At 40.0% G+C, this 20,496-nt stretch overlaps 2 protein-coding genes across 2 annotated transcripts; one reads left to right on the forward strand and one right to left on the reverse strand.

Moving 5' to 3' along the window:
• The first annotated feature begins 4 nt into the window (after positions 1 to 4).
• On the forward strand, positions 5 to 11,822 carry OLAH (oleoyl-ACP hydrolase). The gene is made up of 7 exons (XM_021551743.3): positions 5 to 204; positions 6,479 to 6,610; positions 8,196 to 8,334; positions 9,031 to 9,130; positions 10,139 to 10,308; positions 11,203 to 11,288; positions 11,522 to 11,822. The coding sequence occupies exons 2-7, from the start codon at positions 6,481 to 6,483 to the stop codon at positions 11,653 to 11,655; spliced, it is 759 nt and encodes a 252-aa protein (XP_021407418.1). The 5' UTR covers positions 5 to 204; positions 6,479 to 6,480; the 3' UTR covers positions 11,656 to 11,822.
• A 183-nt stretch (positions 11,823 to 12,005) lies between these two features.
• Positions 12,006 to 20,424, reverse strand: ACBD7 (acyl-CoA binding domain containing 7). The gene is made up of 4 exons (XM_077788263.1): positions 20,073 to 20,424; positions 12,555 to 12,672; positions 12,389 to 12,451; positions 12,006 to 12,301 (listed from the first exon to the last, which is right to left on the reverse strand). The coding sequence occupies exons 1-4, from the start codon at positions 20,082 to 20,084 to the stop codon at positions 12,228 to 12,230; spliced, it is 267 nt and encodes an 88-aa protein (XP_077644389.1). The 5' UTR covers positions 20,085 to 20,424; the 3' UTR covers positions 12,006 to 12,227.
• Positions 20,425 to 20,496: the final 72 nt, after the last annotated feature.

Raw genomic sequence — 20,496 nt, forward strand, 5'->3', positions numbered from 1 at the left:
AGGGGAGCGGCCTCGCCATCCCCCGCTCCGAGCCGGCGGTGACGTTAAAAGGGTAGCATGAAGTGGGGGAGAGGTGCTGACTCCCTCGAGGGCGGACGCGCCCCGCGCAGACCTGGGCTAGTCGGAGGGCTGGGCAGTCGCCAACTGGGTGAAGTTTTACAAGGTCAAGTGCTGGTCTGCGCCTGGGAGAGGATAACTCTGGACGTACGTACAGACTGGGGAGCGAGAGGCTAAAGACCTCATTTCTATCCACCTGGAATTCCTGGTTGATGGAAAATTGATTCTAAATCTGCAGTGCCCGGGCGGGCAGGAGGGCCAGCCGTGTCCTGGGGCTCATCGCCATCCGGCAAGGGAGGGGATTGTGCCCCTCTGCTGTGCACTGGGGTGGCCTCACCTAGAGTGTTGGGAGCAGTTCTGCATGCTACAAGATATGAAAGACATTAAGCTATTAGAGAGCTTCCAAAGGAGAGCTATGAAAATAGTCATAGGTCTAGAGGGGAAGCCACATGAGGAGCGGCCGAGGTCACTTGGTCTGTTCAGCCTGGAGGAGACTGAGGGGACATCTCACTGCAGTTACAGCTTCATCATGAGGAGAAGCAGAGAGGCAGACACTGATCTCTTCCTGTGGTGCACAGTGACAGGAAACAGGGAATGGCCTGAGGTTGTGTCAGGAGAGGTTTAGGCTGGATAGTAGGAAAAAGTTCTTCCCCCAGAGAGTGATTGGTCACTCGAGCATGTTCTCCAGAAACCTGGTCACACATCAAGCCTGCTAGAATTCAAGAAGCATTTGGAAGATGCTCTCAGGCACATGGGATGTCTTGCATAGGATCAGGAGTTGGATTCAGTGATCCTTAGAACTCAGTATCTGTGACATGGAGAGAAAGCCCAGCTGGGGTTGCACTAGAGGCAAGGGCTCTTTGCAGCTGCTGTCCCTCATGGGCTGTGCCCTTAGCTCCTGTGGTGTCCTTAGCAGGACTGAGACCAGATGCAAGCCCTGGCTGGCCCAGGGGACTCCTCACCCAGGGTAAGTGGCCCAACTGCTTTGTGAGTGGGCAATGGCATAGAAATATGCAAGGGTGTTTCTGTGGAGCAGGTCTGGACTGATGGGTTTCTGTGCCACCTGTTAAAATGTTATGTGAGAGAAATGCTTGTGGGATGTTAAAATGTTATGTGAGAGAAATGCTTGTGGCATGTGACTTGCAGCTCCACCGTAGTAAGAGTAAGCAGTAGCAAGAGTGCTTGGGTGGCAGTTGGAGCAGTCTTCACATGCTGGAGCAAACATTTGAAGTTTGGTGAAGCACCACTTTTACTGGGGAGGGCATGTGAGGCCCAGTGTAGTACACAAGCCCTACAAGGAACGACTGAGGGAGCTGGGGTTGTTTAGCCTGGAGGAGACTCAGAGGTGACCTTCTCACTCTGAGCATCTTCCTGAAAGGTGGTTGTGGTCAGGTGGGGGTTGGTCTCTTTCCTCAGGCAACGACTGACAGAACCAAGGGAAATACAGGTTGGATATTAGGAAAAAGTTTTATACAGAAAGGGTGATAAAGTATTGGAATGGCTTGCCTGGGGAGGTGGTGGAGTCATCATCTCTGGATGTGCTTAAAAGAAGACTGTATGTGGCACTTGGAGCCATGGTTTAGTTGGGATGTTAGGGTTGGGTTGGACTCAATGATCTTGAATGTCTCTTCCAACCTGTTGATTCTGTGACTTCTCTTTGCATCTGCAGCAGTGTCACCTTCTGTTTTTGCTACTCTCTGTCATGCCAAAATGACTTCCCATTACCTGCTGTCATGGTTTAACTCCAGCCAGCAACCAAGCCCCATGCAACAACAGCTCACTCACTCACCTACCAGTGGGATCAGGGAGAGGATCAGATGGGTAGAAGTTAGAAATCTCGTGGCTATGGAAAGCAAAAGCTTCACAGAAAAGCAAATCAAAACAAGGAATTAATTTGCTATTTCCCATGATCAGGTGTTCGGCCAGCCCAATGAAAGTAGAGCTCTGCCGCATGTAACAATTGATTGGGAAGACAAATACCATCACTTAAAAGGTCCCCCCCATTCCACCTTATTCCCTCCACTTTATATCCTGAGCTCTTCCTGAAGCCTATAGTGCTGCATGGGATTGTTTTGACCCAAGAGCAAGACTCAGCACTTGGTCTTCTTGAATCTCATACCATTGGCCTGGGACCATCGATCCATCCAATCTAGATCCCTCTGCAGAGCCTTCCTGACATCCAGCACATCAACCTCCCACCCAGCTTGGTGTTGTCTGAGAATTTACTGAGGGTGCACTCAATCCCCTCATCCAGATTATCAACAAAGATACTAAACAGGAGGTTGCAATCTCGCAGCTCATTCTTTTTCCTTTGAGATGGTAATTATCTTTCCACATTGATGTCTTTCCTCTTGATTGTTGAGCTACACTCCTAGCACCAGCTCTGTGCCCCAGCCTTTATCTCCAGTTTTATCTCTCTTACCTTTCACAATTCAACTCTGTGGACTGTTTTGGAGCTCTTTCTCTCAATTGAATGATTTCCTCAAACATCTGAGCAAAGACAACATCTGCTAGTTGTACCATAGCAGAACTAGGATGACAGCAGCAGCAGTAGGAAAGGAGGGGAGATTATACTGCTCCTTGTGTTTGTTTTTGAAGCATCCACACCGTCTGTATATTTGGCCATTTCAACACCCTGGAAGGTCCAAGTAGTAAAGTCCATGTTGAGAATGTATGTTGTGTGACTTTAATAGTTATTTCAATAATTTTCCATTAGGGATGCTTTAAGTTTATCAGATGCAAGTGTTCCACAAGTAAGTTTCTCTGTAATAACATCCTAGATTTTTTTTCAAGACAAAGTAAAGGGATGGGTACACAGATTTCTGGAGGACATTATTTCAGTTGGTAATGACACAAATTTTTTTTCATCAGCAGCTTTTAGATGTCAGCAATGACATTAACCAACTTCAAATACAGTCTGCTAAAAATGTCGCCATGAGAGATAGGTTATCGGGAAAAATATGACTAATAAATGGGTATGCTCCATGCTTTTACCCCATTAATTTATAGCATCTAGGAATAAGGACAAAGGATTTTTCTGACGTCTTTATTTTTCAAGAAACAAATACCAGTATTTTCCTGAACTCAGGAGCTATGGAGATATGGCTTTCCACTTTTTTTTACCCTGTGGTTTATGCATTTTGCTGTCTCTTAAGTGGAAGATCACACCACTACTTTTGCTGAGTAAGAAAACTTTTAGGGATATAAATCTGGAAACCTTAAAAACATGTAATAAATATTACAGTAGATGTAACAGATGTGTTTTTTCTCTAACTGGATACCTCTTTTCATAAATCTGTAATTTTTCAGAAAGTTCTAATGCCTACCCTGAAAAACATATTTTTAAACTTTTTAAAAAGGATTATTTACATAATGAATGTAACCAAATGTGTGTGATACAGTAATATGTAAGGTACTGATACCAATGCAGAAATAAAAAATTTCAACTGTGTTACAATGTTTAGAACACTAAGACATTGGAGTCTATCAGTTATACAAACTGTTTCTCTTGTGAAGATAAAATCAGTAGAGGATTGCATTGCCTAACTGTCCTACAACCTGACAGTTCTGTTATTACAGGATTGCAGATACCAAGTGGTCAGTGCCCAGCCAGGTGTCTCAGATGCATTCCTAGCTGTAAGCAATCCAGCAGCTTTGATAACAGACTCCATACCTACCATGAAGTTGATCATTTGACTCCCAGGCTCACTATTCCATTTCTGTGTTAATTGTTGGAAGGTGAATGGACTACTTGAATAAAAATTTCGTGAGTAGGCTTGGATCTACTTGCCACCTGGGAAAAAGAGTTGCTTTTTCCCTGGCTTCCAGAATCTGCAGACCAGGGGTTAACTCACATATGCGCAAATGAGACAGGTCTGCTATGTAGGGTTTGAAAGTGCCTGGATACCTGAGAGGCCTCCTAAGTCCTGGACTGCCCTACTGGCAAATACCACACTCCCGCAGTTCAAAAAGTCTTCTTCCACAGGTTTTTAGACTGTGTGCTATAGGATATATTTTCCTTGGGGAAATATCTTGCAGCCCTGTCCTGCAAGCAGTTAGTGTTTCTTTGCCTTTCTGTTCCCTGTAGGGTGGGGCTGTTGGTCCATTTGTCTTAGCTGCTGGTCAGTGTGAAAGCAGTTTTGTTGTCACTTGTGTTTTCAGTTGTGCTTTTCAATTAATACTTGAACACTTACTATAAAGGGATGTCATGACGATAAAGCTCATGTAAAAAGTTTGTCATGCCCTGAAAGCCTGTCTCAAAAGCATGTTTGAAAAATAATCCAAAATTTCTTTGGTATACCACATCCATGTCCATTTTAATTCTGTTGTATTAGAAGGATACTGAAATACTGAAGTCAGTGTGGCACTGTCCCCTGTGATTGTGACTGGAGTGGGTGGTGTACAGAAGAGTCCGAGATAATTGGTTTTGTTTTAAGAAGGGAGTGCCAAATGAGGATGTCTTCACCTGCCTAATAGAAGGATGGGCAGAGCCAGGCTCTTCTTGGCTGTACTCAGCAAAAAGACAGAAGACTTGTGGATACAAGGTACAACAAGCATATTGATAGAAAGAAAAGTGTCCTCACTGTGAGCCATGATTGAACATTGGAACATGGTTACGAAGGGAGATTGTATAGTCTCCATCCTTAGAGACACTCAACACATAATGAGAGAAGATTTGAACTATATGATCTCTAGAAATACTCTTCAGCCTAAGTTATTCTGTGATTTCAATGATGGCTCTTTTAATCTTTTATACAGCTCTCTATCAAGATAGAATTTTATTTTCAGCTTATTCTAAATATGAAGAGAAAAAAAAACAGGAAATACTTTCTTAAAATTCAGTAGGTTTTCTTTTTTTCACTGACTGAGACATTTCTTTGCCAATAGTTCAAGAAAGAAACATTATTTTTCATTGTGAACACTCTAAAGTAGATTTTTCTGCCATTAATTCATCAGATCATGCATCTAACTTAAGTTTTATAGGGAATAAAATAAAAGCTTGTTTCTCTTGAAAAGCTTACAATCCCAAAGAATCTTGATTCTTCAGAAGAATTCTTACGTATCCTCTCTTTGTTATAATAGGGTCAAAGTTAGATCTCACATATTAGGCCAATAGGTGGAAGTAGATGAAAATATAAAGACAATTTGGAAATAATAATAATTTTTAAAAAATCGCTCTCTCCTCTTGTAAAAAATGAGAAAAAAGACATTTCCCTAACCAGATACACTTAGATTTCAAATAAAGTGAGATTCAACTGTACTCCAATGATTATGTATTCATGTAATAGTTCTTTCTTGTTTGTAGCCTTTTTTTTTCTTTTTGTGAATGAAAATTATATTGGCTGAATATATCTTTCAAACCAGCAAGACAAACTCTGCAGGTTCTTTGTTTCAGGGGAAGTTGTAAAAGAATCCTTAAAGGCAAATTACTCCATTAGGTTAGCACAGATGTGTCATTTACATCCAAACTTTGGGGATGTGTGTGCAATATCAGCACGCACCTGTCCAGCTGGATGTGTGAAAGCATCCAAAAAGGTCATAAAAGGTTCTTTTCATTTTCAACAGGAGGATGGTGAGACTGATGTAGATGACAACTAAACTACAGCATTAGTTTACAACCTGATAAACAGCGTGCTCTTACTGTGCTCTTACATAGCTATGTAGTTGCTAGTGCTGAGTAAAAGAGGGGGGTAGAGCATTATGCTCCAAGAAGCTGGGAAGGGACAGATTTTCTCATCAGCAGCATGATCAGACACAGCTGCTTCTGGTGACAGGTCTGCATCTCAGTTACAGCTTTGACTTAGGTTACTCTCTGAGCCACTGAAACTGAAAAAGGGATTCATTCTTCATGCACCAGATAGTGGAGCTGTGCAACCCATTGCAAGAGGATGTCATGGATGACAGCTGTTTAAAGGGAGACTGGAAAAATACATGAAAGAGTAATTCATAGACGTTTTATATATATAAAGAAATGTCATTCTACTGTTCCTTTGATGTCTATTTAACCACTGTGATAGAAAGAACATTGAACTAGGTTGCCCTTATGTTTTCTAGGTTCTTCAGATGGACCTTTCACTTTTGTGCATATTCTAAAAGCCTATATTTTTAAATGGTCTTTATGAAATCCCATAAGAAATTATTTTGCTGCTTGTAATATTTGTTTGGGTCAGTGACTGAGCAAATATTAACTAAGGGTATTGCCCAATATTATTCTACCATCATTTATAAAAGCAGGACAGGTTTACAGTGTTGCAGGAAGATTATCTACCATAGTTGTAACACAAGCAGTTTTAATGACAGAGACTATTGCACCCTGATGTTTCAATTAAGACTTAATTCACTCTAACTTTCCTATATCTGAAGAGTCTTGTTCTAGAATGATGTGTTGTCTTGTTTTTTTGTTTGGTTGGTTTTTTTTAAGAAATGGAAAAGCTGATTGCTTGTGTGCAAAAAAGGCCAGATGCTATTTGTAGACTGATTTGCTTTCCATGGGCTGGAGCTGGAACTGCACATCTTGCTAAATGGGGCAGACTCTTCAACGATGCAATTGAAGGTTAGTAATTTTGTAGTTACAGTAGAAGTTAAGCAATTCTGAAATACACAGTAGCCAATTTTTTAAATGGAATACCATAGTCTTGAGAATACCACAATCTTTATCCAGTGTGTCTTCTCCAGAAAGTAAGGAACTAGCATTTCCACTAGGGTACATTTTCTGTACCAGCTTGAATCAAATTATATTTGATTGGGTGAAAAAATTATATCCTCAGAGCTACATTTCACAAGAGTACAGTATGCTTGACTGATTCAGAAACTACTGGTATGATTCAGAAACAGAAGTACACTGAATATTGTTGATAAGCCAGTCTTCAGCAAGGTTAACAGTGAAGATATGAGAACTATTTGTGAGGCTGCAGAGTATCTCTTATCCAGTGTTTGTAATTCTTGTATCAAAACTGAAATTTAATCTTTGAATTTTATAACAGTGAAATGACATTTAGTTATACTATGAAGTAATTTTCATTGCTCACAAGATATATCAACGTTAAAAAGATCCATTGCTTGACCTATTTGAAGAGGAATCAAGGCCATTTTCCAGATCTTCCACAAAGAAAAAAATAATTTCATATTCATGAGCATTGCCATTGCAGTTTTACCAGTCCTCTAAAATGCAAGTATACTTTCTGGTAAGCAGTTGCACATTGAATTTTCCTTGAAATTAGGAAAAAAAAAAAAAAAACAAACAAAAAAGAAGAAAGAAAATTATTCTGTCCACTGGAACTACTTCCAAGAAAGTTACTAAGGAAATGGCCTAGGACGCAGATGAATAAAGTCAGGGCACAGCATGTTCTTTCAGAGATGGTTTCTACAGAAAGTACAGAAGATGCAAACTTTTCTGTACTGGTATCTATGGTATTAGGTTGTGGTTTAGTCTAGCTCTTCTAAAAGACTCTATCTCTTTGTGTCTGACCCATTACTTCAACATAACTGGCAGTATGTATGATGTCAAGGAGATTTGAAACAAATCAACATTTTTTTCTGATCTGTTAATTCCTTACTTTCACTTAACAGTGAAAGTCCTCAATTTTGAAAGGAAAATAGCAAAAGCATGTAAATTTTCTTCTCTATAAATATAAACATCCACCAGTTTGCACTATGATTCCACGTTTTCCAATGTGCAGTGCTGAAGAGCTGACAAAAAAGAGAACAGGGGTACTACAAGTCTAATATAGTTTCACTTACTAATGCTGCTCATGAAAGGATATATTTTACACAACTCTCAAACTTACTATTACTGAAATTAATTAATTTGTGGTTGTTATTAAAAGTTGTAACAATAACGTTTCTTTCAAACCTCAGCTGAAATCAGGATCTTGTGGATTCTGATCCAAGGCATTTATCAATCAGATCAGTTGGAGGGGCAGCATTTGAGACTAAAGGAAGGGTGGAAACCTAATCTCTTGCAGGATTAAATCACAGTAGCAGCAATAGCAAGCAAGTGCACAGGATCAATTGTAAGAAGGATTAATTAAAATAGTGTGTATATTCTGCAGAAGAATTAAAAACTTAATTAAAATTATTTTACTGTATCTATTTGAAATAATAATTCTTTTCCCTCCCTTCCTTCACCTCTTCTGCAGTGTACTGTATAAGGCTTCCTGGAAGAGAAACTCGTCTTGAGGAGCCTTTTGCAAAAGACATGACAAGTGCAGTTAATGAAATTACAAGTGTTTTGTTAAAAGCATTGAAAGAAAAACCATTTGCATTTTTTGGTCACAGGTAAAAATATATACAGTTTTAGGAGATCTAGGAATAGAGTTACTTGTTTTTATTTGCAAAATAAAAAAAAAAAAGCTTCTGCAAGGATCTTCTGTCAAATCATCCTAAAACATGCAGTTGCTGTCAAATAATCTGGTTATTTTTTTTATTATTATTTATTCAGGTGCAACATCTGAGCATGTGTTTCTAATAAATTATAATTGCATTTATTGTTAATATTTGTGCCAGCGTTTGATCTATATGAATGCAGGGGGTGAACTGTCGGTATCTGTGGTATTGATGATTCTGAGATTGTAGAAAGTCTCTCAGGGTTCTGTACAGGGGGATTCCTGACCCCCTGCCAGGGTCCCAGACCTTCCAGGGAAGCCAGGGGGATGCCCTGGATTCCCACAGCGAACCATTCATGAAACACAGATTTTAAAGATTGCTGAGTCTCAAGTATTCAAGATAACTGTTCTTATTGAAAATTAAGGAGACTATTAAAAGAAAAAGAATATGAAAAGGTCTTATTTGCAAAATTAGACTGTGAAGGAATATACTTCATGTCAATAAACTAATATTATAATCTGCATGTCATATACTATTTCAGCATTGTTCAAGATAGCCAGTTATCACTGAAATTAAAATTATGTTTGTATTTTCCAGTTTTTATGTATGTTTTTACTTACTTTGCTTTAATTTTTTCTTTTGTTGCAGTTTTGGAACTTATTTGAGTTTTGCCTGTGCACTTCAGCTGAAAGAAAAGTACGGACTGGAGCCAGTCCATCTTTTCATGTCAGCAGCACATGCCCCAAATGTAAGCTACAGAATCATTAACATTATGAAACAGAACCATAGATTAGCTGCTAAGAGTAAGAATAATATTTTCCAGTATGGTATGCAGAGTAGTTTTAATAAAAAAATCAACATTTCTTCAGAATCTATGGAGTGAAAAGTGTTCTGAGGTTGATGCAGAATACCTAATATTTACTGCTGCTAACCTTAGCCTTGGGAGAACAATCTCCTTAAAACTAATGCTGGAGCTAATTAATGCTTAAACTAACTAATCCTTTTGAATATTGTGTTATTTAGTATAGCCATTGGCTTAACAATCAAAAATAATCAAACCAACATTCTAAATGGTCCTCCTTACTGTGTAATGTGTGAAGTAACTGTCTTTACCTAGTCTTTCATAAACCCGCTGCATCAGCCGTCAATACATTGGTCCAATTTTTTTTTTCTCTCCTCATTCTTTGTAGGATTTTAATCAGTTTTTTCCTGAGGTTTGCTGATTCTGCTAGTCTTTCTCAGAAAAACAGTAGTGAAGTGACATTTTTCCAGTCCTGTCCTCAGTCAGCATTTGCTATTTCTATTCTTCCGTTTCTAAGGCTTCTTAGCAGTCCTGAATATGAGCTCATGATTCATAGAAGCAATTATTATTCCTGCAAATTTCCATAATCAGTTGGTCTCTTCAGTCCTACATTAGCCAGGTTTATGTCCAGTGTTAGGTTTTTCTTTCTCTTAGATTATTTTACTAGTTGTATTTCAATAGTAAGAGTCAAGCTTGAACAAAATAATATTAACAGTTGTTTGTCTGTATAAGTTTCAGAAGTAGAGAGTACTTGGCTCACTCATAGTTTGGAATTTCAGTAAGTACAGTCTACTAACCCTTTCCATGAAATGCTCTCTGTGAATGTGAAACGAATCAGCCATTGTATTCTGGAGATGAAAAATTATTGTACTTTCTACTAAAATAATTTTAATGAAAAGGTTCTTTAAAGTATATTATATACAACATGTGATCTGCTTTGTTTGGTACTGACAGTCTGCAGCACATCTTGCCATCAAGAGCATGGTCCTACCTGATGGAAACAATGACCTTCTTGCAATCATGAAGATTCTAGGAGGAAATTTTGAATATCCACCTGATGAAGACAGTTGGAGTGATATGGTGCTTACTTTCAGAGAAGATGTTAGAATTCTTCAGACGTCTTCGTAAGTTTTACAACTTTGTATCACTTCTGTATTTGTATTTTACATTTTTATTTCTCTCTGATCATGTTTTCTTTTTTCTTTCTTAGTAACTTGTTTTAATTTCTGTTAGAAAAAGAATAAGAAACAGTAAAACATAATTTTTTTTCCTTTGTGTGCTTTTCTATTTGTTTTCTGGTATTTAAGCCCTAGATGAAACAGTGTGTACTGCAGCAACCACAACTGTTAATGCAGTAGTGAACCTGTCATGGCAGAATTACAGTTCTACCTATGATCCAAAGTTAGCAGCTACTAAAAGGGAATATTCTCACATCTTTTATTGTTTTCTGAGATTAACAACCTCAGCTCATTATGCTTCAGGAACATTGCTTTCAGCCTCCAGATCTTCTAGCCTAACCAGAAAAAGAATCCCTGTATTCTGGGGCACCACGACAGCAACTGGCTTCCTGTGTCCTAACTGCTCTCCCCACTGGACATCACATGACAGCTCATGTAGCTGAGTGGTTAAGGCTTATTGGCAAAACCAAGGACACTCTTGGATGTGGGACCCATTTTGGTCTTAGGAATTTGACATTGAAAGGCACTGAAATGTTAGAATTTGTATATAAGTAGATAGCATCATTATTTATTGTAGGTGAGAATTTTTATTGCCGATCAAAGCTCTTTTTTTTCCCCTAACTATTGGGTCATTCTTTCTTTACAATTTTATATGTAATTGCGGTAAGGTAAGGAGCTAAGGTCTTCACGGGTATTTTCTTTTCCTGATGTTCTGTATAATCTAACTCCCGAAATTTGTTAGTTTTGGAGAAAAACAAAAAACCCTTTTTTGTATGTGGAAGCAAATTCCAAATATATGTATCTTATGGAATGTTTTATGACTAGTTTTTATGTTCACAGATTTGAGAAGACAGACATGAATACCCCCTTCTCCTGTGATATAACCTACTTTAGTGGGTCTGATGATAAAATATTTGATACAAAAGGTACTTTGCTTAAATGGTTTTCCTCTTGAACTTACACATTTTCTTGTTGTATTATACCCATTAATTAGAGTTTTCTAGAGTCTACCTACTTCTTCAAGGAAACAAATCAAGAGAGCAGTTTAAATAAATCTTGATATGGGATTTAAAATAATTATTAAATTATAGCTTTGAAATAGTTATACAAAATGACCACAAGAGTTGACATTTCTCTGACACTTTAAATATCTTTTTAGGTTGGCAAGAACTAACGAGTGGAGATACTTCATTTTATGAGCTTCCTGGAGGTCACCTTTATCTGCTGAAACCATCTAATGAAAGCTTCTTGATAAAACACATCACAAGAACCATAGAAAATGCCAATCAATGAGTATTTTCTTCAATTTTAATAGCAGGATGTATAAGATTAGTCCACAGCAACTTGTAATAAGCCACTTCTCTCTCTACATTGCATGCAGTTATGCCTCAAAGTTGTTCTGTTCCTCTGTAATCCTTTATAAGGGGAGTTTTCCTGATTTTTTGAAAACAAACATTGGCTTTGAGTCTTAAAAAAGGTTTCATCTTTTCCTTCTTCTCTTGCACATGTACAAACTCTTCACTTTATTCCATAACCTTGTTTGCAACAAAATTACGTCTATGTTATTTTACTGTTAGAGCTTCTCTGTTTGTCTGCTCCTGTCAAAATGCTAAATATAATTTAATACCCAAAAAAATCCATAATTCTCACAGAAAGCTTAATTTATTCAGTTCAAATTTATTTAGATTAATATACAAGCTAAAAATAGATTATATATGTAAATACCCTTTACAGTCAAACAGCTTATGCTTAAAAGATACTGCTGTCAGACCTCACAGTAAGGAGTTAGTACTGCATTTTTCTCAACAGAGTTAGTTCATTAGCTACTAAAGAGTTAAGTATTAGTGGGAATTATTTTGAATATTCTAGATCCCATATTTTTCTACCATTGCTCTTGCTTTAGAGATATAGGCATTCATGGCATCCTCTTTTGATAAACCTGCAAAGGAAAGTAGGAGTCATTATATTTCCTCATTTGTCATCCTATAAACTTGACTACAGGATGTAAATTTAATTGGTGTAACACCTTTTTTCAGGTTCCATGCCTCCCATTTGGCCTTGCCTTTCAAATCTAGCATTCCTGGACATTCTGCCAAAATAAATGCATAGCTTTGGTTATCATGCAGATTTACATACCATTAGATTGATTTTATCAAGATAAGTGAGTAAATGTGAAGTATATATAGTAATACCAATATTAATATCTCCAACAGTAGCCTGTTTGTAGAATCCATATAGTTCCTTCAGTTCTTCATCAGTTGGTCTTGTTTTTAATTTTTTTACATCTTCTGCAGCGCTATCAAAGTCAGCCTGATGAAAGAACAGAAAGGGTTCTCTCAAGGGGTGTTTTTAAAACATGAGTTATAAGACACACAATAGTATCACTAGATTTTCTCAATGACTCACTTGAGTTTAGCAATCAGACAAGGCTTTTTCCTATGAAAGAAGCTTCATAAATGTGTACATTGTTAGGAAGGGATACAGGCTTGAAGGCTGATAGGGCCAGCCTCCAAAATTTATCTGGTGTATATGTCTTTTACAGTCATACTGCATGTATGAAGCCATTCACTGAACTTTATATCCCACAGTAATCTCTGAATTGTTTTGACCCTGCCTACACTGTGCTGGTTCAAGCGGTGGAGCTCAAATCCCTTCTGAGTGGTACTACTCAATGCACCCTCCATTTCCTCTGCTCTGCTGACAGCAGCTGGCACAGGGGTAGCTCATGAAGATGAGCTACTGCCGGGAGCACCTTCCACAGCTATCTTTGAATCACAGAAGAGCACCAGAGTAAAGTATAAATTTACTCCTTTCATCACTGTGAATCACAAACTCACACCAACCTGAGACTGTAGGCATTCTCGTTATAAAGCAGGTCTCAGGCTAAGGTTTCGAGTTCTGTTTCATGCCCAGAACATTTCAGAGAGAGATAAATTTTGTATGGTGACTACAGACCCATCAGGTTACCACACTACTCCAATGCAGAATGATACAAGTACTTTAACATGTTATATGCTGGATTCAACAATTATCTGCATTAACAGAAGCACAGTATATCCTGCACAAATATTTAATATGTACAAAACCAACTGTATTGGTTTTGCATGACCTGGTTTTTCGTAGTTGGGGCAGGGGGGCTACAAGGGTGGCTTCTGTGAGAAGCTGCGGATTCTTTCACCATGTCCAGCAGAGCCAATTCCTGGTGGCTCCAAAGATGGATGTGCCACTGGGCAAGGCCAGGCCGATTAGAAACGGTGGTAGCACCTCTGTGGTAACAGATTTAAGCAGGAAAATAAACAAGAAGTGTTTGTGCAGTTGTAGCTGCGGCCAGAGAAGAGCAGAGCGAGCCCGTGCGAGAAGCAGCCGTGCAGACGGCGAGGTCGGGGCAGGAGGGGCAGGAGGGGCTCCGGGCGCTGGAGCCGAGATTCCCTCAGGCCGCGGGGCCGCCATGGGGAGGCCGCTGTGCCCCGCAGCCCGTGGGGGCCGTGGGGATGCGGGATCCGCCACAGCCCGGGGAGGAGCCCCGGGCCGGAGCACGGGCATGCCTGGGAGGAGGCTGCGATCCCGGGGGAGACCCGTGGAGAGGGGCCCGGCTGCGGGCGGGAGCAGCCTGGCCCTGGAGGATGCACCCCGGAGCAGTGACCCACCCTGAGCGGGCTGGGGAGGCTGTGCCCGTGGAGGGACCCGTGGCAGCAGCTCACAGGGAGCTGCCGCTCCGAGATGCGCTCACGCTGGAGAGTTCACAGGGAACCGCCTCCCGAGCCTCCCCGGGGGCAGCAGGGGAGCGACTCCTCTCCCTGAGCAGCGGGAGAAGCCATGGGTGATGAGCTGACCATTACCCCCATTCCCTGTGCCCTTGCACTGCTGGGCAGGGGATAGACCTGAGAAGGGAGGAAGGTGGTTATAAGGGCTTATTTAATTCTCATCCTGCTTTGAGTTTGTTAGAAATAATTTCACATTATGTCTCTAAGTTGAGCCTGTTTTGTCCTCAATGGCATTTGATAAGTGATCTCTCCTGGTCCTTATCTCACCTCACAAACCCTTTGTTAAATTGTCTCTCCTCTGTCCAGCTGCAGAAGAGAGTGCGTAAGTGGCTTTGGTGTGTGCCTGGCATCTGGCCAGCATCAACACACTACTTCAGCTTAGAAGTTTGTGTAAGAGTCAGCAATGATTTCAGCATGAGTACTGCAGCTCTGGTAAACAGATCACTGAGATCCTGGCATTACCTCAGAAGTCCACACTTTAGAAGCACTAAAGTGCTTCTTTATATCACCTTTCCCTTTAGTTACAGGAAAGATTTTTTTTTTTTTTTTTAATAAGAAAACCTAATGCATGTTCATCTCCTTAAGTGATGCCTTTCTCCTTGGCAAGTGATTCTGCTGGGTGGACCAGGTGACGGAAATAAGCAAATATGAATGAGAGCTAAGTTGACTACAGCATTCTGTATTTAAACAGAGAGAAAGTACAAGAGAAAGGTTATTTCTTTTTTTAAATCTAAGAAGGAAAAATGAGTAGTAATTTAATTAGAGAGCGATGTTCAAGCATCTTTCCTCACAGAAAGGGCCCTTCCTGGAATCATGAAACTACATATTCATTGATGTGAGGACACGCCAGCTGGTGGCTGCATTAAGGCAGGGGCAGCAGGCAAAACAGGGCAAGGACTAGGTAGCTGAGTGCATTGCAGCTTCCTGCACAGAACCTTGGCCTCTCTACCACCATGTGAGTCACCTCTGCCTGCTGAGGTGGAATTCACTCTCTATTTTGGTCTGAAATTTAGTGTGGCTAATGCGATTTGCCAGATACAAACTTTCAATGAATTTCTAATTTTTTGCAAATTTGAAATTGTTGTATGAAACCCACAAGTCTTCCAAGACCAAAACTGCTCAGCACAGGAGGATGTACATCTGGAACAGCAGTGTTGCAAAAAAGAACAGCAGGCAGAGAGGTGCATTTAAAATAAATGTTTTAAAAAATCATTATGTGTGATTAAAAAGACATTCGAGCTCCCTGCAAACCAGCAATTAAGTCTTGAATAATCTTTAAACTGCAGCTGTAAATTCACAGAATATTAGATGGGAAGGATTCACTATGACAATACACATCTCTAGGCAGACCTAGGTCTGTCAGTTCATAGCACCCTTGAAGTGAAATGAAAGGACAAGAACAAAATCCTACAGCAATGCAGATGCTTTTTAAAAATAATCTTCCAACTCAGTGAGAACCTCAGTGCTTGCATAACTGACAAGCAAAAGTGTCCGGGAGATTCCCACCAAAGCCTACCTGAACCAAATGCCCAGTAGTAGATGGAGGAGTACAGAGAAGAATTGGTGTGCTAAAATTGATAATGACTGTTTAAGTTTGAGAAGTGCTGCTGTTTTATTTTGAATATAACAATTCTTCTGAAAATTAGACAGATTCCAAGTGCCATTTGTCTTCTTAAAGATCTGACACTTGGTCAGATCTTTAAGTATAAAGTATATGATTTGGCAGTTTCTACATTAAATTCTAGATTAAATTAGTTCCAAATTATATTCTTAAATCTAAAACTTTATATTCTAAAACATGTAATTACTTATGTAGTTTGTTCCTGTTTTAATAAAATTACTTTTCAATGTTACTAAGATGCAACTATACCATAGAACTACAGAAAAATATGAAGCTTTAAGTCCAACTTTTGTGTCTTATTTCTTTTAAGAACACTGTAGATTTATAATTTTTTTTACAAACAAAGCATTTGAGACTGCTGCAAAACAAATACAGGATTTTTCTAGAATAAAAACCCAAAAGGCTCAGAATATGTTTATATGCTATGTATACATGTTACTTGTAATTTAGATAAACCAAAACTGTGTGCTCTAGACTACATACAAAAACTGAACCAATAATGTTGAAATGGCCTTACAGTATCCCTTCTCAGCTTTTTTTTTTTTTTTTTTTTTGTAACATTATTATTTGCTTTCATGAAAGTAATGAAATTTTAATTTTTATTCTTATGGTGTATTGTCCCTTCTGCACAGCAACTGGACTTGTTACAACCACCTGAAATGCTTCAAGTAGTTCAGATGTTAAACTCAGTTTTAATTTTTCATCAAAAATTGCTGAGGGCCATAGTAAGTAAGTAAATAATGCTATTCTTCCTTTCAGCAGCAAACCCAAAATGGTGAACCCATGTGTTTGGGGCCAGGAAGTCACACCAGCACAGGCAGAGAATTTGGGGTTTGGGGCAGAAGCACCTTGCTCTGTATCTTAGGCACAGCATGAGTACCTTCAGCGTGGGAGCAGGGAGGGGACAGACACACTGCCACAAGCAGGAGTCTGAACTCACAGTCCCCGTGACACTGCTCTTAGGGCTTTATTTGACAGGTGCCTTATCCTTCCATGAAAATAGGCCTGTTCCACTTTGTGCTCACCTCGGGGAAGAGGCAAGGACATGGGGATTGCACAGGAACTCACATGTTCTTAATTTACATCCCAGCCTACCTGTGAGTCATTCCAGCTGTTCCATGCTGCTGTACAGTGTTCCAGGCACTGCAGCATTAGGATATGAGGGAGTTTTGTACTAAGGTAGCAAGGCAAGTCCAATTACAAAAAAACTCCTATGCACTAACAACAGTGTTTTTAGTAGATTTACAGCATTTATAATGGAGAAGCATTTAATGAGGGGAAATGAAATTAGCAATGCAAACTACCTTACCAAGGAATTAAAAACAGTGGTTCAAAGAAACCGGAACTGTACATATTTGATGCTCCTCAAGCATTTAAAATCCCACTATTGTTACAGATGTATAAAAGGGATGGACATTCACTTATGAAAACAAATGTGATGACCTATCATTCAAGGTTTTTTTAATAGGTACAATTTCATTAAAAGAAATATTTCATTATTAATACAAGTATCAGAAATGTGACATTCTTGACTATAACTATGACTGAATCCTCCATCACAGATCTCTTATATATTATCCACACACGTGCAAACAAAAGCAGGACTCTGTTAACTCTAAGATTTAAAATTGTTATCAATAATAGCCATAACTAGGTTGCCACATTGTTTAAAGTTTAAATAAGTTACTACTGCATGTGAGCTTCTGCCAGCATTAATGTACAAGGACCATTCAAATCTGTAGAAATCTTTCACCAGTCTGGAATTGTTTTCTGATCTAAATTTCTGTCCTGGTTTTATCTGGGGTATAGTTAATTTTTTCCCTAGTACCTGGTACAGGGCAGTGTTTTGGATGCAGGATGAGAATAATGTTGATAACACGCTTATGTTTTTGGTTGCTGCTGAGTAGTGTTTGCACTGAGCCAAGGACTTTTCAGTATCTCACTCTCTGAACATGAGGAACTACACAAGAATCTGGGGAAGGGAGAGGGACACCTCTGGGACAGCTGACTAAACTGGCCAAAGGGTTATTCCACACCAGAGAACATCCATGCCCCCAGTGTAGAAACTGGGAGGAGTTGGCCAAAAGGGACTGATTGCTGCTCAGGGATGGGCTCAGTCTTGGTTAGTGGGTAGTGAGCAGTCATACTGTGCACCACTTGCTTCTCCTGGGTTCAATTGCACATGCACTCTCTCTCTCTTTTTCTCTGTCTCATTACTAATATCATAGTATTATATTTTACTTAAAAAAAAAAATTAGTCAACTATTCTTATCTCAGCCCGTAAGTTTTTGCCTCCTCGCCCTTCTCCCCACTGCCGATTCTCCTCCCCATCCCACTGTAGGTGAAGCAGGGGAGCAATTGACTACATGGTACTTATTTGCTGGGTAGTGTTAAACCAAGACAACATCACCGTAAGAATGAACCAAAAGCCCTGTTCAATTGTACAAGACAAAAGATAAAAAATAAGTTAAGGAAACCATTAAGTTAATAACCTTATTTTCCTATTATTTTATTCTATTTGCATCTATAGGCAAGTATCACAAGATAGTTTAAAGATTTGCAAAGGCATATCTTACAGAGCAAGAAAAGTGCAGAAATGAAATCTAAATACTAAACTTTTTGTTCTTTATCTCCCTCCAGCCAATCAGTCTGCACAGACTGTTGCTTAGGATTTGCCTGCTTACACAACATGCTTAAAAGCAGCCTGTAAAAATATAATTTCTTTTTAATCATGTGACAATAAAATTCCCTTTAACTCCTCAAATAAAAAGCATAAAAATATATACAAACATAAACATACACATGTGCCTTAACGATAAAAGCACAAATTATCAAGATTATTACCAGACACTGTCTTTTTGCAAAGGAAAAAAGCTTGAATTAACTTCATTTACAGCAGAATATTTTACCAGTTTGCAAATTTTATAAATATTTTACAGCTTCACTAAAGAGCACATTATTTTATTGATTTGTTCTCATTCCCATACAGGTAGATTCAGTAAATTTATGGATATGGTTGGTAACTTGTCAACCACACCAGTGTGGACAGACAAGCTCTATAATGTCTAATGCAGTAAATGTATGCATCTTAAAGTTTCAACCACTGATTTTTATGTGAAAGTGTAACTGTATATAGCTACGGAACAGCACATTATACTGCATTCAGCTCTTTCTTATCATAATTTATAGCTCATTGCTTAATCATCAGGCTAATAAATTTACTTTCTAGACTGAGTTCAACGCAGAATTAAAAAAAATATAATTTCAGCAATTATTAATTAAGCAAAGGTGGCGTTATGTTTGGGATTTGGCAATTTTGACCCTCTGAAGAAAGCGATTTCTTCTTAGCTGTAACACAGCACAATGAAACCTTTGTGCTATTCAGCATAATTGCAGCTCAGAAGAAAATTGCTAAGCTGCTGGCAGTGCACTCCCTGCATCTAGGTCAGAGCATTGTGCTGCTTACTCTTTGCAAAATGCACACTAAGCTGAGACAGACATAATGAGACAGGGATAGAAGAGCTTGCAAATCTTGAAAGTGAAAGGGATAATAGGAAAGCCTAAAGAAGAAAATCAGCTTAATCTATCAGGACATGGCCAAGACAAGGGAAGTATTTGTAGTTTACCACAACGGTGGGAGGCTAAAAGCCAGCAATAAAGATCATTTCCTTAACAGCTACTTAAAGCTACAGTCAGAGAGTACGTAAAAGGAAGCTCTCTCTCTAGCCAGAAGTAGTTCTCTCCCTAGCCAGAAGAAAGTAGAAGCTCTCCTACCAAAACACAAACCTATCAAGATGTAGCAAAGATCCATCCAAGGATGCATACACCCTAAAAAAATACATACAACTCCCTTAAAAATTATTTACGCTTCCCAAATTCACATAGAGCACTGCCTCAGTGTTAGAAGTTTCCCTCCTCCTTTAACAGCTCCAAACAACCAGCTAGGTCCTAAAAACATAAATATGTACCTGCATTTCCATGTCTAACTCAGTCTTAGCAAACTCAGATGTATACCCTAAGAAACATAATTCATGCATACTCTGAACAGGTAAAATTACATGATCCATGAAAAAAAAAAATATCCAAAATATTATATAACCCATGAATTAGTTGAAATTAACCAGCTTGCATCCTCCACTTGTGAAACGTAATGCATTATTTAACCTCCAAGGGTTTAGGCGGATTTCCCTTGATACAAGGTAACCTTGATTTTGCAGTAAAAAACCTTATGCGGAAGAAACACCAGTCTCCAGCACGGCATTACACAGACACACAGCGCATCCCTCTCCTCTCGCCCGTGTCTCTCCAGATGCAGAAGTGCGTACCTGCAGAGTCATGGTGCTGCGGGGATGCGCAGGGATCGGCCTCGCTCCTTCTGCGGCGGGGACGCGGCTGCAGTGGGGGACGGTGCCCGTGACCTCGGCTCGGCAGCGGAGCGGCGCCGGCAGCACCCGGGGACTGCGCAGGGACCGCTGCGACAGCCGAGCGGCGAGCAGCGCCGGGAGCGGCGCCGGCAGCACCCGGGGACTGCACAGGGACCGCTGCGACAGCCGAGCGGCGAGCAGCGCCGGGAGCGGCGCCGGCAGCACCCGGGGACTGCACAGGGACCGCTGCGACAGCCGAGCGACGAGCAGCGCCGGGAGCGGCGCCGGCAGCACCCGGGGACTGCGCAGGGACCGCTGCGACAGCCGAGCGGCGAGCAGCGCCGGGAGCGGCGCTGGGGCAGCGAGCGCTCAGCCCCCAGCGCTG

The sequence above is a fragment of the Lonchura striata genome, chromosome 1 (genome assembly GCF_046129695.1).
Source record: "Lonchura striata isolate bLonStr1 chromosome 1, bLonStr1.mat, whole genome shotgun sequence".
In the NCBI taxonomy this organism is placed as follows: domain Eukaryota; kingdom Metazoa; phylum Chordata; class Aves; order Passeriformes; family Estrildidae; genus Lonchura; species Lonchura striata.